Source organism: Anser brachyrhynchus (genome assembly GCF_964034855.1).
Source record: "Anser brachyrhynchus genome assembly, chromosome: 4".
NCBI lineage: Eukaryota > Metazoa > Chordata > Aves > Anseriformes > Anatidae > Anser > Anser brachyrhynchus.
The window spans coordinates 47409238-47435900 of record NC_137698.1 but is presented as its reverse complement, the minus strand read 5'-3'; the positions used below and the strand labels follow the sequence as shown (position 1 = coordinate 47435900).

Below are 26663 nucleotides of genomic sequence, written 5' to 3'. Positions count from 1 at the left end.
AAGTGTTGATGGTATGAAAACCACTTCTGTAAGAGCTGCAAGTCATGACTTTGAGTATTTTTCCCTTCCAATCCCCCCTTGCTGCAATTTATGCCATTAGATATACTTGTTACACTATTTTGAGTAGCCTGACTCCACAAAAATGTTGCTCGCCACAGGTGATGGAGATAAAGCTGAGCAAGCAGAACAAACCAGAACTTGTACCAGAGGCAGTTTGTTGTTGACGGTATTTGTCAGATGAATAAATGAGGCAAATCTGCACACGTGCTCTGTTGGCATAACCACAGTTACGTGTGAATTTCTGGTAATACAAACTACCCACAGGAAGGGAGCGGAGCAGGAGGAGAAATCATGGCTTTGGTGATTTTGGTGTGGGGGAGGAGGGGAGAGCAGCACAGGCTGGCTGAAAGGTGGTGGGAGTCAACATTTTCTAAAGCAAAGAAACGTGAAATCAGGCATTATGGTGCATCAACATGTCTGCAAAATTTAATACATGATCATCAGCAAGAATGTGCTATCATGGTTAAGACATACACATGCCCAAGTGACCTATCAATTACAACAAGGTTATAGCGAAATCACAGTGTCGTAACTGAGTAAGGAGTTCATAAATTCAAATGATGGGCTACGTATTCCCAAGGTTTTGAATTTCTCAGTAGCTCCAGCTTTACTTGCTAACATGATATAACTGTTTAAGAGTCCATGTTTTGGTTAAAGTCAGCAGGAATTATGCTCTTAAAAGCAAACAGCTCTTTGTAAATAAATTCTATTCGATAAGACCAAAAGTGAACATAACAACTTCTTGTTCTGTTCAAAAAAAATATTGTCTGTTCTTCTGTTTAAAAAAATATTCAAAATATTCACACTTCTGAGAACCTACACATGCTTCCCAGACCTCCTCTCTCCCCCTGCCCATTCCTGCCCACTGCTGTTTGTGTTGCCGACACTCGGTGCCCACCTCACAACCCCCCAGGTATTGGCACAAGGAAGTCCCTTCCAAGGCCCTCAGGAACTGCAGCTGTGAGCAGGCTGACTTCTGATGTCAACGAGACTGTCGGCGCTGGACTGCTTTCCCTTGCACGGTGACAGTAACGCCGTGCACGCTGCCGTGTTACAGCTAGCACGATGCACTCCCAAGTCGGAGGCAATGTCGGCTTGAGACAGCATTTGACAGCAAATTCTGATCTTCACTTGAGTTCAACAAAGGCATGACAGCAGTAATGATATTTGTTAAAACCATCAAGGAAACAGGAGGTTTTAGCAGCGAGAGGTATGCCGCAGTACTCAGAGCAACTCATATCATTACTGACTGCCATCTCTCACAAGCTTTTCCCTTTCCAACCTCATTTTCCCCTTGGAAAAGGAGGAGAGCAAGAGTTCTCCTGGCAGCAGTGCCACCTGATGCCCCCAGCTGAGCATACAAGCGGTGGATGTGGAGGCCCCAGCCCGGAAAAGCACTCCTTCCCTTTTCTGAACCAAGACCTTGGGCTCATTTGTGGGTTTGCAGCTCCCAGAACCATGCAGCAACCCGTCGGGGAGCACCAGGGCTCAGCATCAATGCTGGTGCTGCTACGTCAGCAGAGAAGCGGGTGCTTGTCAGCGCATCCGGCGTTGCCTTCCCAGGGGAAAAGGAAGCAAATGTGAGCCTTTAGAGAAGACAAGTTTCACCTCTCTCCTTATATGAGCAGAACTCTTCACTGAGAAACAGCCTAGGTGCTATTTTTAAAACTCAGGAAAAAAATTAAGAAATATTTTCAAGTGCTTCCAAACCAAGGAACTTAACCTGTGGGAAATAAATAGCAGGATATCCTTTTGCTTGTCAAGGCAACTTTCGCCATTGTTTTACAACTGACCTGAATGCAAACAGAGCATTTCTAGATTGTATGTTTTGGAGTCGAGAGAGAAGAGCGTCTTATTGTCGGTAACATTATTTGAAGTCACATACGCTCAGATGAAAGGTCGTCTCCCTGAGATGAATATTAGACACATGTCCCAGAAAGCTCCCCAGCCTTGCAACAGAAGGCTCGAAGCCTGTCCTATGACACAACAGAGCGCACACACCGGCACCTCCATCCCCTCCTCTGCACACAGCTTTGTGCACTCAGCAGCGTGCTTGCCCAGGAGGTACGGGGGTGTCCTCCCCACGTCCAGAAATACTTTCCAGGCAGGACAGGAAGCTGCTGGGTGCGCTCTGCGTCGGCAGCTTGGCGAGGCCAGAAACCGAAGCTGAGAAGACAGTAGAAAGGCAGCTGTTTGCTCCTGTCCCCTCCCATCTACTCTAGAGGGGAGAAGCAGCTTCTCTGTGTATTTGAAACACTCTGACTGCCTTGTAATAAAAACCCAACCAAGGGGAGATGGCTGCAGCATGGATCACCAAGACACCAGCCAAATTCTGCCTAAGGGAAAGTTTTTTGCATCTTTCCCTGAAGCAACTTTAGTGGACAGCAAACAATGAGACTTACTTGTAGCCCTGGAACATATTCCTCTTGAATAGACAGACATATCACATGGCACAGAATATATTCCTTCCGCATGTCCAGCCAATGGAGCACAGCTGAGGACTGACAAGCTACAGGAGAACCTTTAGCACAGTGCTTCCTTCAAGTGAAAACATTCAAGCTGCAAATACACACCCTTCCACCTTGAACAAACAGATGGCATCCAACCCAGTCTGAATTACAGTGTAGTCTGAACTGCAAGGAGCGGACAGGCTAGCAAAAGAAACCAAAAGATGCCTTTTAAAAGGAGGTGAAGGCTGGAAGTCTTCAAATTTGACTCAACTTTGTCTCCTGCTAAGTCAGTTTGCCCCGTTTTCCAAACCCCATAGCATTCTTCATAAACCACTGCCATTCAAAATGCAATGTGCTGAAGGCACATCATAAAAATCTGGGGTTATTACGCAAGGGAAAAAAATGCTCTTCAAGTAGCGAGCATCTTGAACTATACGCTTTGAAAGAAATATATGCTACAGTGCTAATACGGCATCATTCCACACATTGTTTATTTTACAATAGACTCTTAAAATGTGCAGCCACCAAGCCAGTGTTTTCATGTTAGGGACACAGAAAATACTTGTAAATATATACAGCCATCAGCCTTAAAAATCAGGAATTGCTCCTTTTTTTTTGTTTGTTTGTTTATCGAAGTCAATATGCATTAAAACAAATATTTGAGTTTAGGTTCTCATTCAAGAGGGAAGCTCTCTTGTAGAAACCCTGCTGATATAGACACCCAGTTCTCTAAACGTCTCTCAAGGTGAGGGAACAGCATTGCCATGTTGTCCTTATTCATTCTAAATTTAAGCAGCCAAAGAGAAAGAATAATCCTCTGAAAACGTGAAATACCCACCAGAGTTTTAGAAAAACTGAATGCTGACCATATTTCTCTTCTGACTTAACGAAGCTTAACAAGCAAGTCAAGAACATATTTCTGGCTGTGGCAATATCTGAGCTACTCAGCATTTATGAGAGCGAAGTGCGCATCTGGACCAGACACCCAGACCCAAATATCTGCAAGTGCTGCGAGTGGACGCTTAGCTGAAGTTTCACCATTTGCTAATTCTGCAGCTGACCAACAGGTTAACAATCAGTCCCTGCACCCAGAGCTATTGGTCTCCTTTTCCTTAGCGGCCAAGGCAAACATCAGGCTGGCTCTTCCCTCCCGTGATTCAAGAAGAGCTCCATGTTAGGAACTGGCAGAAAGGCCAAGGGATTAATAAATACAGGAGCCTGGAGAAGCAAGCCTCACAAAAAGTGGCAATGCCTTCTGCTAAGCCAAGCTGGCCGTGGGGCAGGAGACGCCTCCTTTGCAGCATCAAGCCCTTCTCGGGTCTGAAGCACAAGGCGGCTGCAGCCTGTCTTCTGTGTGGCTGGGGACGTGCAAAGGCGGCCGGGCTGAGGGCAGAGCCTGGTTGGGAAACCCAGCCGGACCTTTTGCTCGGAGCGGGACGGACATCATCTCATCGGGCAGTATCTGCAACACTTGGCCGCAGACAAAAAGAGCACGCTGATGTCTGATGATATTCATAAATGTCTGACCAAATGCACAGGAAAAATGGAAACCTGCTAATGCGGTATAGAAAGTGAAATTAGTATGCTGAAAAGCAGAAGATGGAAAAGGCAGGAACATCACCTTTTCCAACTGGGAGTTAAAATATTCTGCTGCTAAAAACAATAAGATACAACTTAATTGTCCAAGTATCATCATTAAGATGATGAAAACTAGCAGCTAAAGCTTGGGAAGGAGGGAAGGAAATACTAAAGATGATTCAGGCAGCGACATCATTAGACATCAGTCAAAATGAACCATGAGACCTGAAACTTTGAAGTGCAGCAGAACCCCCCACAGAGGCAAAAAAGAGAGGCACAACCGACAGCAACGGACTGTGCTGAGCATGACGTCAGGGCGAGAACAGCACTGCTTTCTGAATGTTCCTTCCAAACCAACACACCGGTGGAGCCGGGAGACGGCCAGGAGGAGCGCAGCCCCTGCTGCCTGCCTTCCCAGTACCACTTGGCCAGGCAGAGGAAGAGCCACACGCAAGGTTTTACAGCTGGTCACGGCTAAGAGCCCCTCTGCCCTTCCTCTGGGGGCTCCAGAAGCTGCTGCCAGCCCCACTGCCGCCAGCCCGCCCCGAGGTCCCTGTGGCCAGCGCCGGGCGGCGCGTGGTGCGCTTACCTCTGTGAACATCTCGTAGGGCCTTCCTGCATGGCAAGGGAGATGTCCTGTCTTCGTGCATCCCCTTGCTGGCCCTAATCGGTGCCAACAGGTTACGGTGCCTTTTGTGCTGGTGGCGGCCCTGGCAGGAAAGAACTTTTCTTCTCTTCCCTCGCGCCGAGCCACAAGAAGCCGCGAGCGCTCCCAGGCATAACTCCCTTGGCTCCTCTCCGAAAAACGCTCTCTCAAGCACACGGTTGCTTAGCAATACTCGCCTTCCCCCTGTACGGTTCAAATTGGCAACATCTGTCCCTTCGGCACTTTCCACTCGCGCAAGAAATGGTGCGGAGAGTTTTAAAATCTACAGGCAGGTTGGCCGAAGAGGTTTCGCGTGAGCTGCTACAGCTGCTTGGGCGCCGTTTTGCTGGTTTATTTCCAGCCTGGATAAAACGTGCTGCTTCTTCCAAAGAAGAGGCACACAAGGGAAAAAATGTCTTTTGCATCCGGTGGGACTCACCTATTAAATCAAATACAACAAGTAGCTTTTGCTGTTTATATAATTACTTCTGCATGCTTTGGCTTGGTTTAAAAACAAAACAAAAAAACAGAACACCACACCATGTGGATCCCTGTCCACTGGGATCGGGCTCAATTCCTCCTAAGGACGTGCACATGCATCAGGAGAGAGAAAACAAGGGAATCCAGGAGTTGTTTGGGTACTCAGAGGCACAAAAGCTGTGTGCAGCCCTGACCCTGTGCCCAGACGCTCTCTGTCCCTCTGCTCGCCTCTCCTGAAGCTGCCCGAGGAGCGCAGGGCAGGATCCATGCCTGTGGATGGACCTGCAACAGAGCTGGGGAGCTCAACCACAGGAGGGGATAAAAACAACAAAAGCAGTGCAAGATCAGAAAGGGATCCACCCGCTTTCATCTCCGAGAGCCTCAGAGGGCCACGGGGAAGACCCAGGTGAAAGGCTCCTTGTTCAAGGGTTGATGCTCACCCCTCGTGACGCTAGCGGTGACTGGATGAGACTGAAAAACCTGTGCCACAAATGCACCCCTTGCACCTCCCTGGCATGCATTGGGAAGAAAGTGGGTAGGGCAGAAAACAGTGAAGACAGTGAAGAAACCCAGTGCAAGCTTGGTGAGGCACGGGGGAGAGAAGGAAGAGAGCAGAAGGCAGTCTGACATACCCAACCAGCTGCTCATCCTTTTTTTGCCTCTTCCATCTTGCTTTAGCAGAGAGTAACATGCTGCCACTGCAAGGATCCACTGAAGCGTGAAGTTTTCCCTAAGGGTTTCTGAAATATGCCCCAACCACAGCAGCCTGGGTTGCAGAGGATGGATGAAATCAGCCGTGTCCAAGACAGAAAAAAATCTTTCTCCAACCCCGAAAGAATTATTAAATAAATCACAAATTAAAGACACCTTGGCCATAGCTCACATTTAAACATCTTTTAGGTCAGAAACAAGCCAGCTCTCAGCTTTTCATTTTAACAAGCTTACCACCCCAGGCTGAAAGAGCAAGAAAATCATCTGCCAGTGGCTGCCTAACACAGAGCGCACCACGGATGGTCTACGCAGTGGGATTTTTTTTTTCTTCCAAGAAGCGCATTTAGAATGAATCAACACTTTTTGTACCCCCCGCCATCAGAGGCCTTACAAAACTGCAGGATGATGGAGGCTGGGCGCCAGGCAGACCAACAGCTGAGGCCAGCACCGTCACTCCTCCTCCGAGGCAGATCTCTGCCCTGCTTGGGAAGCCAGCTGCTGGTGGCTGCCTTCGGTTTGCAGCCCATCGGCACGCACACCGCCTGCCACCAGCGCTGGCTTGCAAGTTACCTGGTTGGAAGGCTTGGCTGCCATCCGCTGTCAGCCCTCCTCAGGCTTTGTGCATCACCTTTTTTTTTTTAAAAAAAAATAATTATTTTTTATTACTCAGAACATCGGGCAGTCACAATCACAGTAGCAGCTCTTGCTCTGCTTACCAAAGCGTGTTAGTAGCGTGCTTTGAGGAAAGACTTCTCAATTCCCTTTTGATACCACCTTCTCGGCACTACATCCGAATGTTTCCTTACTCATGTACTCGCTTTCTGAAAAGCTGCGTGCATTAGTACACATGGTACAGATGAAGGTTTGGAGAATTTCTCTTAACCACAATTGCAGGATATGCATTTTACTGCTTAATGCACAGCCGTTGACTTAAAACGGGTTATCACAGAAAAAAAGCACCTATTCAGATACACAGCATTTAACAAGCACTAATTTTGTGCTGCACAACAATGGTAATTAAAAACGGAAATGCTCTCAAGTTCTTCCTAAGTTCAGCTTGGCTCCTGACTTGGCAAACCACAGAGGACCATGGGTTTCCAGTTGTTTTTACTTTTTCCTCCTTTTTTTCCTCTCTTTTATGCAAGGCAAAGGTCTACATGCTATGTTGGAGTCACAGCTGATTCCAGCCAGGATGGCTGACCACAAGCCCTTCACAGGCAGATCAACAGACTGGCAAACCTCAACCCCCCCAACATGGTGGCGATGAATACACTGTGGTAGCTCGCTTAAGCACAAGTTTGTCACAGCCCGGACGAGGCACTGAATTCTGAGTCACCTGGAAAGATGCAAGGCAGCTCACGACTCAGTCTCTTGTTGCTTTGTGAAGCAATGGATTTAGCAACTGAATTTGGACAAACCTGGTGCTCTGAGACACTCTGGAGAGAAGCCAGCTCTTTGCCTTATGCCAGGCACGGTCCACCCATACCTGCTGGGAGAAGCTGGTAAGGACTGAGCCACTCTAAGAAACACCGAGTGTTTCTGAAGGCATCCCCTCCTCCTTCCCCTTCTCACCATACTCCAGGCAAATGCAGCACCCCCACTCCTTTCCTCATGATACCCCCTTGCTGGCCTTCCAAACAGCAGGAGCACAAACCACCCGCCACTGTTGACAGCTGAATGCAGCACTATGGATATTTAACCTTTTTTTTTTTGGAGGGAAAGCGAGCGCAATTCCCCTGATATTTGGTATTCTGCGTAAGAGCCAAGGCCAGATCTTGTATCCAAGCGAACAAGCAAGGATCTCCAATCTGAAGAGCCTTGCAGCTGAGAAATGGGAGCTGAATGTGACCGGAGTGCACCTTCACCAAGCGTAAGAGGAAGATGAACGAGCACTGCTAATTTATGACCTCTGCAGTCTGACACACGAGCTTTGAACATCAGCGTCTGGTTCAGCTGCAGTAACAATACAAGACGTCCTTTTGGCTTCTGAACCAAACACCTGCCTCCTTGCCCCGCATAACCTCACCCTCCAGCTCTTCCAGAGCATTCTTTGTTCCCAGGACTTTCAGTAAACATTAAAAAAAACAGCAGTAACAACTGTCATTAATGTTTGATCTGCCTGTTTTGCAGTCATGCACCAACAAAAAGACAAATTTACACAATCCTGGCGAAGCAAGGAAATCCATCTCAAGCCACATATGACACTTCTGACCACGAAGAGGGCAGCAGGGGAGACACGTAACTAAACTAACAACCTGTGGCTTCTCTCCTGGTGCGAAGCAAAAAACAGACACACAAAAACAAGGAGAGTCAAAAAAGGAAATCAATCTCCCCCCCATTTAATAAATGTTAAGTAAATACAAGGTTGGTGAAAAGAAGAGAATAGCACCTTAATCCAGGATTAAAACAATACATTTATTTCTAGTTTACAGGGCTCAACTGTCTGGCCACTTCTGTCAGTGGAAGAGTTTAGTTGCCATGGAAAGAAGTCACTGAAAACCTAAAATGGACTTTTTATTCATCATCTAAATGTCTCGCTAGGTATTTAGTCACTCCTATATGCTATACCATGATCACATTTTAACTGGTGACCCTTCAAAGATGTGTACTGAGGTGAACAGGGCTCAACGACAGCAATCCCACTGTGAAAGCTGAGATCTTTTTGTATATCCTGTGCCTCAAGGATAATGAAGTACTACCAGAAAGACTTAATATACCTTTATGTGTTTTTTATTTTAAACATTGTTTGTTTGTTTGTTAAACTAGTTGCTTCCCAATTTACTTCCCAGTTTGTAGGTGAAAGAGGTGGGTCCCGTGACGCTTCATCGCATGTGATAAAGCAGCTACCTACTAACATTAATAAAACTGCGAGGAAAACAAAGCCAAATCTCTTTAGACAACGTGCCCTTAATAAAGCTTTAGGATTTATAAACACTCTTTCTCAAACCAGCCTCACTGATTCTGGGCCCTGCTGTCAAGCCAATTCCCTTCCAGGCATCTCCGTCTTTGCAAATGGAGGTAGTAGGAGCGTTTCTGGTAGTGCTGCAGCTCTCCTGAAGAGATGGAAAGAGAGACTGGCTTTAAAAGCATATTTGTTTAAGAGCTGTGAAGAGGTAAAACTTGGCACATTTAGAGAACGCATATGTTTAAGCTTCACGCATGTTTTTTTTTTTATTTTTTTTTTTTTTTAAGTCTTCTCAATAAATTTGGACAGCTGCCTTGAAGAGAAGGGGATAAAGTATGAAAGCAAAGTTTTTTTATTTGGAAGAGATGGGAAAGGCTGTTCAGCTTCTGTATATGAATGCAAAGTGAGTCACCACAGTTATCTGCTGTGGATTCATTCACTTGACAGCGAATCTGCTCGTCTATTCAGACTGGAAGGTTTAACTCCTCACTGTTGCCATGAGCAGAAGCTGTCGATAATGAATTCACAGCTGCAGGTGACACGCCTTCAAAATTCAACTAACCTCAAACCATGTGGTCGAAGAAATGGCTTTCCTAAATGATGTCGGGAGATCACGGGAAAAACTGTACTTTGCATGTGGCTGTTCAGCACAATTGGGGCTGAAGGGGATAAATAAGTGTAAAACCAGGCTTTGAGTTGCTGGGAGGGAGGGGGAAGAACTGCAGCGTTTCTGCTAGCCCAGACCCACTCGCTGCCACACTTCACCAAAATCATACAATGGTCAACCTGTGGTTGAAGGATCCCCTGATTTGCCTTCCCAAGATCCTACCTGCCCATAAGACGCCTTGCTGTTCCCAGGAAGCCAGCCAGACCACCCCTCTCCCCAAGCCACTTATCTCATACTGCACATCCAGCACATGGACTTGTCCAGCTGTGCCATAGTACCCTTTTCCCTCTTCACTCTCCAGGCTTTACACTGAAATACTGTGTCATTAATGACAAAAAAAAAAATACAAAAAAAAACCACAAATAAGTAAATACCATAATGACAAAGCTCAAAACAGGCAGAAAATGAAGTCACAGATTTTCTACTAGAGCTTCTTATAGCCATTATTCCAAATGTCCTTGCACAGAAAACGGTCAACAGAGGTCACAGCCTACCCCATGGGAGGGTTATTCAACACATTTACTCAAGGGGTCATCTATCAACTTCTAAGTTGTCCAACCATATAAATAAAATCAGGGTTTTGGCTTGTGCAGAATCATTTTCTACATTAGCTTTGATTCCCTTTTTACTATATTCTTACTCTGCCACAGATGTAACAGCACTCCCACACCAACACTGCTACTGCACAGCTCTGGCAGCTGTAGGATTTTGGATAGGCATTTAGAACCAAAGTCATGTGCTTAATGGAAAGTGAGCAGAGAAGTTTCATTCAGTAGACAGCATCGTGGCTAACAGTGCCCTATCTGAGCTCAGATTCAAACAGACACATACGCACACATGATAATACAAAGCATGGGGATGTGAAAAAAGATAAGATGAAAACAGTAATGGAACCAGAGCTGGGACAGAACAGGGAAGTCTCATTTCTGACAAGCGCGCGCTCTTTCTCAACGGAAAAGACAACACCAAGACAAAATTCAGGCTTTACAAAGACAGTTTTAAAACCAGAAATGCCCTTTATCTTTGGGGTAATGGGTAATGAAGAATGGGTAGTGAAGAAGTTAAGACCCCGTGCGTTGCTTTATTCCTCCCTCAGGAGCAAAATATCTGGTCGAGCAAATAATGAAATCCAGACCTCACTGCTCTTTCCTTTTTGAGTTATGATGTGCAATGCTGAATCTACTTGGAAGCAAACACTGTCTCTCAGCATGAAACTATTTTCACAACTTCTTGACAATGTCATTTTGCCAGCTTCCTCTCATTTTCCACAAGAAATTGCCTACAGCTACTTGCAGCTGATGAAAACATCCTACAACACTCTTTTCCATGAAAAGCAGACCGCACCCGTCCTATCCCTTTTTATTACAAATGCAAAATACAACTTGAAAAGCATCTCTGCAGGTCTCCTCACCCAAATGCCTTGAGGTCAGCACTGTGGGTTCCTACATGCTATAACACACAGGATGAGCATAAGGACAGGCATGGTAAAGCTTCCCAAAACACATGCAACAATATTGCTCCTACTCTCAAAGTGCTGCATCAGGGCGGGCTGCAAGCCACTTGATCCTACAGCGCGTCTCAGAACCCCAAGACTTGTCCGCCACCACATGTGACAAATCAGATAGGTGACCTTGGGGTAGGCACAAACAGATGGAGTACAACGAGGGATCTTGCTGTCTCTAAACAATTACAAAGGAAAGGGGAAGCATCCCCTGGTTAAGAAGCGACTAATTCCAGCCACTCCTTCCCTTAAAGTCTCCCCATAGGCTCATAAACAACATACCCCAGTGACTTCACGGCAGGGTCCAAACATAGGTGCGAGATGCCTTCTAACGCTGTCAGAAAAGCCGTCCAAACCACTCTGACAGCTGCTCTGGGCTTTTTCTCTGAAGCCAAAGCTAGAACAGACTAGTCTAATCCTGTTCAAGCGTGCCAGTCTCTACCACACAGTGCATATAATCTCTAAACAACTGAACTTGCAGAGAAAGCTACACAAAACATCTGTATCCTCAGAAGATGTTTTCCCTTGCTGGCACGAGTGGCAGCGTTCTTCTGAATCACACACTCCATGCCCAACCTTGCTGCAACCTACTGCAATGTCTCAGCCTGGAAAACAGCAATTCATGACAATGACCGCAAGGGGAGAGTACACGATGAAACAACATCTCAAGATTGAAATCTAACTGCAGATCTTCCAAGCCATAAACATGACCAATTTTAAAACGGGGCGCAGATGAAGAAGCGTTTGGCTCTCAGGAAAATAACAAGTACTAGGAAGGAGCTGTTCTTGGATGCGCAGGAATAACTGCACATTTACATGCAGCAGATCTGCCATCTTTCCTCTGCAAAAACCGCAGCTTCCCATCCTACGCCTGTTGGGACATCCCACTTCCTCTCACTCCTCGGGAGAGAAAGAACAAGAGCTAGAACAAAGGTATGCTCAAACGCGCAGGCCAGGCTGCTCTGTGCTGGTAAGAATGAGCAAAAAGCAGACTTGTTTTCATTTTTCTCCTGGTTGGGACAAGGAAGAGGGCACCTCCTTTGCTTGTATGCCAAATATTACAGAACTTCTGGGATCCTATCACTGAGACTTCCTCCTCTGTGCTAAGATTTACTTAAACCTTCAAAACATGCTCAAAAGGGATGTGAAGAAGGAGAAGACAGAACGGTGATATGTTTCCTGAGGATGCTAGGCTAAATTCTTCTGGCAGAAATCTACATCATGTTTTTTCTTCATCACATTCTTGCCTGACGCACTATGGTGAGATCTTGCAGACTGACTTTGGTGAATTCTGGGGTGCTCAGAGTCACTTACCACAGCGCCCCAGAAACTTGAGCCTATGGGGTGACCGTAGAAATCACTGGACGATCAGCTGTCCCAATATTCAGCCAGTATTTGGGGCCTCTACCCACCAGCACGGAGATACAGAGATAGAAAACAGCCTCTCTAACCACAAAACCTGTCGCAGCCTCATCAAAATCACCATGAGCACTGCAGTTTCACCACTCAAAGAGGTATCTCACCCAGGTCAGCTGAAGCCAACCTCAAAATGCACCTTCTAGACATTGTAATGTGCACAGCCGTCAGCGCTGCCAGCAGTCAACAGAACAGCCAACTGGTCTTCAGTGACCTGCTCTCCCACAGCTCAACGTACCCTGCCAGCCAAGCCCCCCGACCACTGCACTCACCTCAATGGGCTCAGAAGGGATTTTCAGCTTGGATAACTTGGCTTTGGCATTCGCCTTCAAATCTGAGATTTTCTCATACGGTTCTGTATGGTACTCCTCTGGGAGAGGTTTGAGCTCCGGGGATTCTACCGGTGCCTGATCTTGGCCATCCATTGGCCTGACATAGGCAGTTGGTTTCTGCTGCATTGCACTGGTTTTTGATGGCAAAGGTGGGGGAAAGGTCTGCGAGGAAGGCTGAGTGGTGCCAGCCAAGTTAATGGCTGAGCTGTCCCGACTTTCATTCTCCTGTGAGCCTGCCACTAGGTCCTGAGGTGATTTTGTTTGAGTGTAGGTCGGCCCATGACTTTTGCTGCTGTTCTGTGACCTGGAATTATGCTGGCTGGAATGTAGAGGTGACAGGGGTGCCACTGGAGTAGACAAAGATGACAGCAATGGAGAAAGCTCCAGAAGGGAGGCCTGAAGTTCATTAGCACGACCCTCACCAACAGCGCGCCTCTCGGTTCTCTTGTGGCGAGAACCTGTGTGACTTTCCTGCCCACCACGACTGTGTTCTTGACCTTGGCTCCGGCTGCTGGACAAGCTGTGACTCTTGGCATGCAAACCTGAAGCCGGTTCTGTTCTTGATTGTGCCTTTTGGTAGTGAATGGAGTGGCTTGGAGGGGGAGGAGCTACAACCGGAGGTCCCATGTGTGGATGGCGGCTTGCATGGTGGAATGAAGATGGTGTATGGCTGGTCTTTTCAGGGAGGAACGGGCGATCGGGCTTTCCTTGAGGGATCAGAGGAGCGATGCTTTTTGGTATCCCTATGAGATTCTGATGGCACCTGGCGCTGATAAGCTCCTTGACCTCCTCGTAATTGCCCAGCATGTTCTGAATACGGCTTGACAACTCATCCTCTTTATTAGTCTGAAACAGAAGATCAGAAAGTGGGAAATTTAAAAAGCACAGAAAAAAATAACCCCAGAGATCCAGCTCAAGAAGAGACACCCTTCAGGATCTTATTTTAATCGCCACGCATCACCACAACTTCAGTTAGGCAAGCTCATTTTGTTTCTGCAGGCAGTCTCTCCAAAGAGAATAAGACCGCTCCTAGCAGCATGAGTTCTTCGTTACAAATGCTGCAGGCCCAACTGCAGGTCTGCGAACATCAGACCACTTCGTTTCAACCATAGCTGCAGACAGATGTGTGGCCAAGCTACGTGTGAGCACTCTGCCACAAACTTCCAGACTACAGGAGGCCCCCGAATGAACCTGCCCACCCCAAAGGCCATACTGTACACTGCCACCTGCAGAGCTTTATGAACATACACTGCTGATTTAAGTGAAGCAGATGGGACGTTGTTAGATTTGTTAATATCGTACTCAAGCCAACTATACTTTGCGCAGAGGCCATGGCTCTGCTCTTCTGCCCCAACCCTCTTTTCTCTTCACCCTCCACCACACAGCCCTACCGTTACCTTGTAGGGCTCGGCAAAGAGTGGGGTGTTCTCACTGAACTTGTCTCTCTCCTGCAGCGCCTCCTGATTCCGCCTCTCTCTCTCTCGAATACGCAGCAGGTTTCTGTCCTCATTGTACAAGCTTCAGGAAAGAGAGAATAAAGGATGGTTAACATTTCATGAGCAGCACTATCAACAGACATCTTTGTGCAGAACCCTTGGTTTTCAGACAACTGTATCCATCCAGCACAGCAGCCATTCTGAAATGCACAGGGTGCTTACTGACGACAAATTGTTCGCATCAGGTATTTGCCATCTGACATCGTAAGGTAACGTACCGCATCCAGCGTGTACCCTTCTCAGTCATTGCTACCGCTGATACCTTATATCAAGAAGGACGGGGAAGGAGGAAAATATTCATCCATTTAATGGTGAAAAATGACTTGAGAAGTACTCCATAGTTCCACTCCAGTTCTTCTCTTGGGGAAAACGAAGTTTCAGAGTTTGAACTTTGCTGACTTCAGAAACAAGCCTGTTCCTCTTTACTTTAAATGGACATTTGGAAAGCAGCTTACTTGGGAAACCATTTAGTCGCATTTAAAGCCATCACATAGCCATATTTAAAGAGAAGGTCTCAGGAATTTGGAAAATACCAGGCAAAAACCCTTCCTGAACCACAAACGCACAGTCCTCACTCCATCAGCCCTACATCAAAACAGCAATAAAGCTGTCTCGTATGCACAGCGGGACGACTTCATGGAAAACCAGACACTGTAAGCTAATGCTCCTCTGTGAAATATTACTGCAAAACAAGGAAATCCATTGCTCAGATATTTCTGGACATTTAGAAAGAAAAAGCATGCCCGTGCAGTGTGCGGACGCAGGTATTTCAGCCCTCCTTCACCACTGTGCAGCCTACTGCATGCATGCAGATCCTCTGCTACTTTTAGGTTGGCTCTGAAGCATCCCAGTGTGGAAGGGAAGAGCCACGTCTCGCCCCCGAGCAATGCCTTCTCAGCTATCACACACACACAACCACCTACTGAAGGTTTAACTTGCCCTAGAGGAGCAGAGGTTCTGCTCCAAGAGTTAGCCAAGAGGTCTGACAACTGCACAGGGGTATTCCTGACTCCATGCAAATCTGCAAAAGGATGCAGCCTGGTGGCAAATTTCCATACATGGAACTGCAGCAAGGATGTACTTGTGCCACTAAGGCAGAAAAGCATATTCAGGGGTCAGACGACACGCATTTAAAATAGTTTCCAATTTTTGCTAGTGCTGAATGGTTTCCAAACATAGCAAACCAGAAGTTTCCATGTACTATGCTTCCAATTACTAGGTAACCCACTTCTGAAAACAATGCAAGAAATTAAAATAATAAAAAGGAACCACAGATCACTGATTTGGTAAATATACTCAACCCTTCTGTTAAAAACAATATGCAAGAGAAACATTTCCTCTGTGCATCTGATGTCATCTTGCATGTGAAAAATGTCCTATTTATAAGCAGTTTGTTGGTCAGCTGCCCTGTGTGTGTGCGCTGGGAAACCTCTGTCTAGCCAGATGTGAGAGATATCAACTGCAGAATAAAAGAATTAGGGCAAATTAGACGAAATATTGACTGCATCCACTCCTTGAAACCGTGTGTATGTGAGAGAATTCTTAAATGAATGCATTTCATGTTGACAGTATTTTCTAAACATTTCTGTCTGAGTTATCTGGAAAATTTTTACTGAATGAAACATCATTTTCCAAACATTCCAGGAAGTAAAAAGTGATTCCGTAAATATCCTTTATATAACTCTAAAAAAAAATTCCCTTCAGAGCAAGTATGAAAAAGCCCTGAAACATCTTTTTAACAGCTAAGAAGTTGGCTGTTAGCACAAAGCAATCCCCTGACACTTCCCTTGTACACAGCTGTGAGATTACAGCCCCATTTCAGGAACACTGATGCCAACCATAGGATAAACTTATTACTAGATGAGTGAGATTTAACGTGGACCAGATCCTCTCCCCCCCCCCCCCCAAGCCCTGTCGCATTTCCCAGGTGGCTGCACAAGCCAACAAAAGCGGAGCAGGGTGGCTGCCCTTGGTGGCAGCCCTCACTTCTTCTTTTCCTGTCTCCTTGCCCTACAGTCATCTCTTTCCCTGAGCAGACTACACGGCTCCCTTGCAAGCAGCTCTCCTGACCCCTGTTTGGGCTCATTTCCTCCCTCACTGTGACCACATGCTGGGCTCCAGCTCTGCTCCCAGCCTTGACTTCTGCCCGCCAAAGCCAGCACCAAGTATATATCTGAGGCTAACAGCAGCATTCAGTTCAGCGCCAAAGCTACAACGGGAGCATGCACGTAGAGCCAACTCCTCGTGGTGTCCCAAGTCCTCCCCCACCCCAGCCACACAAGTGGCAAGAAACAGGAGACAGCATGCAGCTAAAATTAACTCTTCCTCCTGGTGATCCCAGGAGACAGCATTTGCTACTACAAACAAACCTGAGAGTGTTTACACACAACGCACGTTTACTTATTCTGGTCACATGCCACATACTTTTTTTTTTTTTTTCCTTCATCACACACACCTCTTAGGGAAAGCAGACGACACACCTTTTGGACATAGTCCCATCTCAGGCTGCAAATGACTTTCTAAAACACATTTCTCCACCACTTCCTTTGGTATCAGTTGTTTGCCTGGTCAAGTTTTCCCCTGGCAGTGCTTAGGCCATTGTTTCCATTGCTCCGTGGGCAGGAAGACATGCAAGAAATTAGCGGACACAAAGGGGATCTACTTTTTGCAATGTGACAAAGAGTAAAAAGAGCAAAGCTCCTTCCCCTCCTTCATGTCTTTGGATACACATGTGCATTTTGGCCTGCACGGCACTGACAACACCTTAGGCTGTCCTATAGCTATTTCTTTCTTGATGCACACCATGGATACCAAGCGCTTGGTTCTTTGCAATACAACTGCTGCACTAAATATACATCCTTGTTTTTGTTTGTTTTCTCCCAAGTACTTATTAAATTACTGACAGTGTTGGCTGAAGTACAGTACTCGCAGATACTGTGCTAGCTTTCCCCAACACAGATTTTGCTAATGCAATTCGCAGATTGTTGAGGCACGCTTCAGATCCAGGCCTCCCGTGGGTGAACTGCTGAACTGGCATAGCTCTGTGCTGAAGCGTGAGATCACAAGTAACGAAAGCAGTTTAAAATACTCATCTAAACAACACAGAAGGACAAATGCAGCAGACAAACCATCGGTTAAATCTCATTTTATCTCCCCAGGTGAGAAATGGTTTGCCTCTTTCAGTGAGGATGGGGAAGATGAAGGCAAGCCTCTTGGAGAACGCTGTCACGACCAAAGGAGTAACTTCCCTTCTCCCAGCCGACCCACTCCTGACCATCACAACAACCTCAGTTACCTTCAGATATCCCTTTATAGCCTGCCTTGTTGTTTAGCAAGGCTTTCGCAGCAGGACCCAAGAACTGAGATCTGACGTGGCTCACTCTGGCGGTGCCCCCACTGCAAGGCGCTCAGGGCTCGCAGAGCCTCCAGCTGATGTGGGGAGCTGGGACCAGGGGAAGGATGTCCACGATGTGGCCTGTGCTCTCCCTGTGTATGATAAACCCATACAGAATTTGACTCTGTATCAGCAGTTTTTGTTAATGCTTGCTGGGTAAGAAGGGCAGGAGCAGTAACCTAGTCAGATGACCCTTCTTCCAGAAAAAAACACCCAAGATCACACCACTATCAACAGTAAGCCAAGACTGAAAAGCACCTGGGGTGATCCACAAACATCAGCACAAGTACATGTGTATTTTGCTGGCTGGAAGAGCACTGAGGTTATGAATTGCTTCTCAGCTCGAAGCTGAGAAGCCAACAAGTGGAAATTCTGACTGGGAGGCTTCACCTTTTGGTCACTTGTCCCAGCTTGCAGAGCAGGTGGGTGAGCCAAAGCCCACTGAAATAGGCAAAAATATTCCTATCGACTTCAACGGACCGCGTGCTGGGCACCGAGTGAGCATTCTTCAGTCATGCAAAACAGGCCTGACCTTGGGCACAGATGAGCAACGCAGAAGGAAGGAGCGTCGTCATTTGGACGCTACGCAGCAGCTCACAGGGCTCAGCTCTGGTGCCTTTCCAAAAAAGAAAACAAACAACAAACTCGAAAAACTTAAACATTTAGGGTTTGAGCTGCTAAACGTTAGATGTAAACCAAAGCAATAGTGCCACATTAGTGCGCACACCACAGGACTGCATTTTGTCCTCTTTACCAGAAGCTGTCTCAGCAGTAACATCACAACTATTAAGATAAAGCAGGCCGTGTGCGTGCACATACATACAGGAGCAAAAACTGACGGGAATGGAGGCAAGAGGAACATCAGTCTGAGATTTTGAGACCACAGAGGGGGGAACACCCTGGGGGCTGTTTGTGTTTGTCCTACTGGGACAATGCCTGCTGTCAGCACAGAAGGAGCAGGGCTCTCGTTTTACACTGCGCCCTGTCACAAATGTCTCACAAGCTCCCAGCTTAGAGCAAGAGAAGCAGAAAACTCGCAGGCAGTTTAACAGCAGCAGTAAGAAGGATCCAAGCCACGTATTATGACCTTGCAAATTGTTTTCTGAAGCACTGCGTCCATGTGGATTACGGATATCCTTCTATTTCTAGGCTGGCAAGCATCCAAATTCAGAGCCATTGAGCTGTTTTCCTCACAGGTCCTGATTACATCCAAACAAAAGGAAAACCCTACACAGTCCAAACTCGCATCTCCTGCAACCGTAATATTTACAAAGAGACACAGCTATCTTTGCTCTGTGTATCCCAGCGCTGAACACTAAGCATCTTACGTGCTGCTTGCTGCAGAAGCAGCAGCTGTAACACGTCTAAGGACCTTCTCTTTCCCTGAACCCTCCTTGACCCGCAGCCCGCTTCCCAGCAATAAATTCTTTTTCAAGAGTGTGTGAAGAGAAGAGGAGGAGGGACCGAGGGGGTGGAGGGATGCTGCGTTCCTGCCCTGGAGCCAACTCCAGCAGGTCTGAAAGGAGACCGACATGCCGACTCCGGCAGATACAGGCACTCTCCCACGGATGGGCTGGCAGGCACGGCTCGGCAGGTTGCCCTATTCCCCCCAGCACTTCATGGCTGGGCAGCTGACCACCCATCCATCACCTCGGGAGGTCACCCGCTCCATTTTGTGCTCAAGGATCCCCATCCACGCTCATCCTTGCTTTCCAAAAGCTATCAGACCGGCTTTCGTTCAGAATTTTCCTTCCACTTCAGAGCACAGAAGGGGACACATTTTCAAAAGCAGAAAGGGGATAAAAATCTCATCGTGCAGTTGAGAGAACCTACCCTAAGTTTGCTTTAAAAGCTAGCCCTTAAGCTAATTGAAGACAAAAGCTAAAACTCCTGTTAATTCATGTATTTTACACTGCAAGTGTCAGGTTTCTGTGCACACCACCTCACAGTGAGGGGCTTTTGTTTGGAACAACTTTTGTTGCATTACACTAGGTGGCATTCTGAATTCAGACCACGGGTATTCGCGTTCTGCTGAAATCTCCATGCTTTTTAACACAAGCCTGCAGTCATCCGAACGCCAGCATCTGTGTTTCAGTCAACCATTAACCTGACCAGCTGGGGTATGCCCCCACACTGACAGCACCATCCAGGCTCGGGTTGGTAACGTGAGCCATGAAGAGAGCAGCGTGCTCTGAGACCATTCTCACAGACATCGCAGTCTTTGCCACGGTTTCAGATGCTGGCAAGTGGCTATCTAGCCCATGATGCCATTTTCAAAAAATAGACGGCTGTGAAAGGAAAGTCTGTCTCTGCTCCTGACTTGCGTGTTCTCTGTATGAAAACAAAAGTAAAATAAAAATCTGCTTTAGTTTTAATTGCAGTAAGATCTGCTGCTGGCTCCCAAAAGGAATTACTCCAGCAGCAGGGAAGGGGGTGGAAAAAGGCTAAAAGCAAACACAAACAGCGCTCACTTCCTTCTGAACACACACAACCTCTTCCTCCAGAACATTAAAAGGGAACATTTCCTTTTAGTACAACTGCAGGAAATCACAGATTTATTAAAGCCATTTTGGCATTAAAACAGATTCTCTTTTATCACGAGAAGCTGCCGATCAACATTTCTCAGGGCTGAGGGACACGTTCCTGCCTCATTTGGAAAGCAATGCAGATCAGGCTCGGCTCTCGCACTGCAGTGCCCAAGCAGCTCGCCTTACAATGTGGCTGTGAGACAGGCAGATCAAAGACAGACATTAAAGCTAATAGCAAACACCATCAAACGAGCCTCGTCCCAACCTTTCCTTCCTTTCCTTGCTGGAAAGGCTGCCTCACATCATTAAACACTACTTCACAGAACATACACAGTTTGAACAGAAACAGACGATAGAAGCAAGCATATGGCAGAGGCGCAACAGATGGTACAGTTAGTCAATTATTTTCTGCATCGTCATCACACACCAGCTTCGGTGCATGCTTTCCAGAAAACACGTCTTCACACTGGAGAAATAAGAGGTGGAACTCGGCTTTCAAGCACTGGCTCCCCTCCTCCTTCAGCTCGCCACGTGTGTGCAGCCCTGTTTGCTACCCGCGCGACAGCAGCATTACACCTCCCGGCCCACCTGCAGGCCCACCATGGCTGCAGGAAAACTGCTGCCCCTGAACTACAACAGCCTTCCCAGGTAACCCAGGAAGTCAGAGAACGGTTGGGGTCTTTTAACGGAGGGCAGGGAATCACCAGTTTGGTTAAGGAGAAGTTAAGTTGGCTTTTTCCAGAAAAAAAATCATTTTTACTTAAGTAACGTCAAACATCTCCACACTGCCTCTCCTGTGGTAATCTTTGGGTTCAAACTCCTACTTGTTTCCTATTGCTGTCGCCAAGTTTAAAAATACATTAATTACTACAGTCATTAAAAGGTTTTTGCTTCCTTTTGGCATCAGTAGGCCTTGATTCACCCAGCAGCTCCCAGGAGTAAGCCCAAGTGTCTGCTGAGAGGAGCTGAGCCCCTGCAGTGCCCGGTGACTTGAGCAGCAATCGGGAGCTCGCCTCCTGTGACGTTCTTCACACAGGACAAACCCTTCACAGAATTGGGCCTACAGCCGCCCACGGCTCAGCCTCCACAGACACACCACTCACCCTACGAACAGAAACATGCGCTGAGGGCCAGCCTCACTTAACAGCTGTCTACAGCAGCAGCCTAAAAAATCTGCAAAGACGTGACAATTATTTCACATGGTCTCCACTTTGTCATCTTCAGTAAGAGCACTTAACTACGTCGTAATCAAAGCACCTCAGCAAACCAAAAGAGGCAGTCTCTCTGCCCAGGATGCCCCAGAAATCAAGTCTCCAAAGAAACCCAGGCTTGTACCCTCTCCCCGGTAGGCTGATGTTAATAGAATGCTGTCAGGAAAGGCGTTAATTACAAGTTATGCAGGGAACACGAAAGTTGTCATTCTCCATCTAAATGCAAATATACCGGGAGGGCTTCTATGAAGGTGTGGATGTGTGAAGAGTAATTACAAGGAGCACAGCCGAGGCGGCGGAACAATGATGAATTTAAGGCTTTGTTTGATCTGGAAGTGGCAGGCACAGGAGGAAATGTGAAAAATTTAAATCACCGGGTAGAAGCAATGAAAAATCCTGACCACTTTGTCTCTTAGAGACGAGCGCTCTGTATACAGCAGCCTAATTCATCAGGCACACGTCTCAGGATTTCCCCAAGCCAAGTATGTGGTCCGACCACCTTTCAGCCCCGAAGGCACTTATGTCTCTTCGGGTAGTTGAGGAAAGGAGAGGAAACTGTGAGCAGGCAAGAGGAGCCAGTGTCTCTTGTCACTTCATCGAAAAGGATCAAAAGATTAGCCTACTCAGGACACAGATGCAGACACAAATCACTGGGGTTACTCTGCAGTGGGCAAAACTGAGTTGGCAGTTGCGCAGAACTTCGCTCTCCCTACCGAAGCTGGAGACTTTGGCCTGCCACTAAGGTGATTACAGCCCAGCAAACCTTAGCACACAGACACAAGTGCTCCAGAGGTACTGCCACTGCATGCTCCCGGAGAGCAGACTAACCTGCGCTAAGTTTCGATGGTATTTCTGGAGGCATGTGCCTAGCTTGCTCTGACAGCACCTTACATCCTGGCTGTGAGAACCTGCCCCTCGGAGAAATGTCAATCCTCGCTGCGCGGATCCTGCTTGGCCAAGGAGGGGACCCTGAGTCACCAACCATCAGCCCCATACTGGTCTGCAACGAGTCCTGAAGAAACTACCACACTGACAGAGAAGACATTAACCCTGCACAGGTATTTACATCACGCCTCCCTAGATCAAAGGCTGCTGCAAGTAAATACAAGGCCTTGGCATTATCAACCAACGCGCAGGGTGGGGTGTAGCCTTTCCGCCAGAATGTAAACTTTGGCTCTGCTCAGAAGTTGAGCTCCAAGAGAAAACATCGACTGTCAAAGCACAGGGAAATCAGATTTCAAAGACCAGCCTCTCCATTCCTCTCGCTGCCCTCACAGCCATCGTGCTCTTATTTCGCTTTCTTTTGCCACCTGTCTTATTTCAAGCGGCCAGACATCGACTTACCATTTCTGAGCCCTTTTTTCAGACACTGCTTCAGCATGCAGACTCATAAGCTATTTGGAAAAGACTTTTGGGAAGACCCCCTGCATAGCGTTCGTTAAGCACCATCCATCACCACAGTGACTGCAGAATCGCCTTCGACTTTTCATCTGTCACTCTCCATCTTCCTTTCGGACGTGCCTGGGTGTCACCCTGCAGGATCTCAGGCCCAATTCTGACAAGTCTCACTTGTTATCTTCCTGACGGCTCCTTTACGCTGAGGCCAACTCCTGCCTCGGAAGTTTATTTTTCCATCAGAACAGCCATGCTGCATGACACTTGCTGCGACTCTGCACCAACAGCCTCGAGCACTTGCCCTCACGCCGCCATCTCCAAATGCCTCCACACGACAGAGCAAGCATCAGCAGCGTTTCATCTTCCTTCTGAACACCCACGGGTCCACCAGCGATGAACAAGAAGTGAGCTGCCTGTCTACACGCAGCTCGGGGCAGCTGAGTTGAACCAAGCAGGCAACGTGGCTTCGAGGACAGGAGCACATCCCACCTTTTCACTGACAGAACTGACAGTCTTAAGAGTCCTGGGAATTGCTGGGCACAGACCTGCTGTAGTAACTCACCACTCTGCTTACACTGTGCTGCTTTAGGAACTCTTTTGGATTGCTTAAGAAGGACGCAGTTTCTGACTTTAAATGCACAAGCAGGAAAAAAACCTACATTCCTAAAACAAGCTTCTTCAATTTACTAAGGAGCGTTTACTTGGTGGATAGCTTTAAACCCTTCAGTTCATCTCCTTCTCTCCTCCCACCCTGAGAAGCATGATTTCTGAGTTTATGTTGTACCACACTTTTTTTTTTTTTTATAGAAGAAACTCTGGCTAGCGTAACTTATTATTCTAAGTCACCAAACACAAAACAAAGCAATACTTTTTCCAGCAGAGCATCATACAGCAATCAGCACACAATAATTCAATTTCTTCTTCAAGAGAGTTTCATGAAGAACACGTACAAGAAAAAGAATGTCTTTAAACTGAAAATTCAGTCCATTTTTGCATTTAATATAGTGCCCAGAGAGACTCACTTCTGATCAAACACTTCATATGTACAGGCAACAGCTTCTCTGATAAAAAGCTACACCCCAGTAGCAAGCTCTCCCTGGTTAGGAACAATAGATTATCAGCAGCTATGGAATTTACGCCTGTGAATCACCCTTACCACAAAAACTGCTATTCCTTTTTTAGCTTTATGTTTATGTTTTTACCTACCAAGTGCCATGCAGGCTAGGAGAATAACCTTACCAGCACGTATACCTGCCAAGTGCTTCCCTGCCTCCCTGATGCAGCAGAGCTCCCCACCTAAGAACTGGGACATATTTGCAGATCGAAGCCCAGACATCCACCAAATAGAGGATAAGGAAAAAAAAAGTCATTACAAAGCCCTCGGCAAATGTCATGCACTCCTCTGTAGAACTAATGCAAAAATGACATGAGGAAAAAATAAGGAAACAAGAAGAAAAACACAGGGAGGAATAAATCACCGAATTTTCTTCAGTTGTCTTATTTTTTCCAGTGATTTTTTCATGTTAGATCTTGAGAAACCTGACCGAAAAAATAAACTGTCAATGTGCAAGGGAGAAATTAACGACATACTCTCATTTGATTTCCTCAAATGATGAGGAGGAAGACAGAGTTGAAAAACCCTCTTTTATGTAAGTCGTGGTCGCTCTCCAGGGCTGATGGGGGCTGGTCTTGTTCCTCACAGCCAAAGCATTACAACACAACCTTGACACGAAGAAACTTGAGGAGGAAGCGACCTATCTCACTAAGGAAAGTGTATGCTTAACTCACCACAGATGTATGACAGCACACCAGGGGTGCAGAAAGGCTACTGTCACAGTACACAGCCTTCTGAAAAAGTAACCTGTTTTCCAATGTATGCAACTTAAACGTGCCACCCAAAGCCTGAATGTATTTTACCTATGGCAGTGAAGAGAAATCCTCCTGCAGCTTTTACACCAGCTGTTCCATGTGCAAACCCACCCTGACCACAAGAGCAGGATCTATGTTTACCTCAATTTCCCATTTTCAGGATTTAACAGCCAAAGGTGGTCATACAGTCTCCCATCAACAAAATCTACCTTGCGTTATTCCCAGTCTGCCAGAGGGCAAGCGCAGGCACAGCGGCAGTAGGGTAACAAACCACTGTGCGCAGCCACTGGGCAGGAACTGTTTCAGAGGCACTTACCCTGGCCCTACAGCACCAGGAGCTTGCTGCAAGGGAGTTTTCCACTTGATGGGAAATGTGGGAAAAGCACTCTGCAGCTGCCACATGCCAGGGATGCGTACAGGAGATCAGATGTGGCCGTGTCAGGATGGCACGGCAGCCATTTGCTTGGAGAAAGGAACGGTCAGGCAGTAGGACGCAGAAAAGGACCAACAGGACAAGTTGCAGCATGGGCACCTGTTCAAGAGCCAAGTCTCCACCAGGGCTGCGATACCTGGATCAACTCCCACTGCTCAGGAACTGACTCAGCTGCAGCATCACCCACTCCCACAGTGTTTCTTCCTCTTGATTAGCTGCATCCCACTCATAATGAAAACAATTAAGTCAGCCCAAGAGACATAAATAAACCCAGATCAAGTGTTAGCTTACAAACCGCAGCTTCTGAAAACGATGAGACTGAAGTGAAATACGTGGAGGAACGCCGAAACACAAGTTAGGTCAAGCATGGCAAGATCCTCCAGCACTGCAATTCAGCACGCACCGCTGCAGCCGTGCCATGATCTCTGTGCCAAATCTCTGCTGTTACGGCTCTGCAAGTCAGTTATATGAGTAGAGGAATGCAGCGGCTACCACGTGGCAAGCAGCAAGCCTCTTTGGCAGGGACGGGCTCTTGCCGCGTGCGTACTGCATGAAATCTTCTTCTCTCACCATAGCCACCTGCCTCGGTACTCCTGCTCTCAGTAGAAATGCAGCAGCTCTGGGGAACTGCTCTAGGCTTGCCTAGGAAGAGAAATAAAACCTCCATTCTGTTCCATTTGCGTGGGAACTATCCTGCCTGTCGATTTGCATTGAAGTACTGCGTGAAGTAGCATTTGTTGTTGTTCTGTACAATCAATTCATTGGTAACATGCTTAAACACAGCAAGAGAACCGGGCATTTGCAGCAGAGAACTACCAAGAGAGGAACAAAATCATGAAATCAGGCTTCTGTTCCCTTACAACAGGTTCCAGAAGTCTTTCACAGGTAAATCTGAGATTAAGTGGAAAAAGCTGCAGCAAAGTTGCACTAGTGCAGAAAGAACTTAATAGTCAAGGGATCGAGTAAAACATATTTTTGCCTTTTAAGTATCAATTTCTCAGACCCATTTCACAGAATCACAGAATTGCAGGGGTTGGAAGGAATCTCAAGAGATCATTGGGTCCAAACCCCAAAATTTCATTCATTTGTTCACACAATCACAAGATTTTGATTCCCACACACCCATTTTCATTTTACTGATCATAAGAAAGGAACTGTGATTACTTAGAACTACTGTTTTCTTCAGACCAACTGTCCTAACATTGTGTTCCTGACCTCGCACAGAAGTACTCGGTAAAGCAAAGCCCAGTGGTCCCCCAACACACTTGCTCTTTCCTAGGGGGCCCCACAAAAATGGGGAGCCTTTCCAACAACTGTCATGGTAAAAAGCTCTGAAAAAAAAAAGTAGGTTACAAAAAAAAAATCCAGATATCAACATATCAGAAAAAAAAAAATGTTTAATTATCCACCTGAAATGACTTTGAACAGCAAATCAAGGATTCATGTCTTGCAATCTATTATTCTACCTCAGTTCATCCAGCATACAGCAATGTTTATCGCAGGTGCAAGAAGTCAAATGCAATACATTTTCTACTTTAAGGCTACATTAAAATTATTCAAGCAGATGTGCTCTTTGTTCACTTTGTTCACT

General features: G+C 46.8%; 1 protein-coding gene across 6 annotated transcripts in view; it reads right to left on the bottom strand.

Annotated features, from left to right (window-relative positions):
• Window positions 1-26663, bottom strand: part of AFF1 (ALF transcription elongation factor 1) — a 105465-nt gene that overhangs the window by 34374 nt on the left and 44428 nt on the right. For all 6 annotated transcript variants that reach the window (XM_080591682.1, XM_080591683.1, XM_080591680.1 and 3 more), the window contains 2 exons: window positions 14144-14264; window positions 12687-13592 (listed from right to left, as the gene is read on the bottom strand). In XM_080591682.1, coding sequence (XP_080447808.1) covers window positions 12687-13592; window positions 14144-14264 — 1027 coding nt within the window. The remainder of the gene's footprint in view (window positions 1-12686; window positions 13593-14143; window positions 14265-26663) is intronic.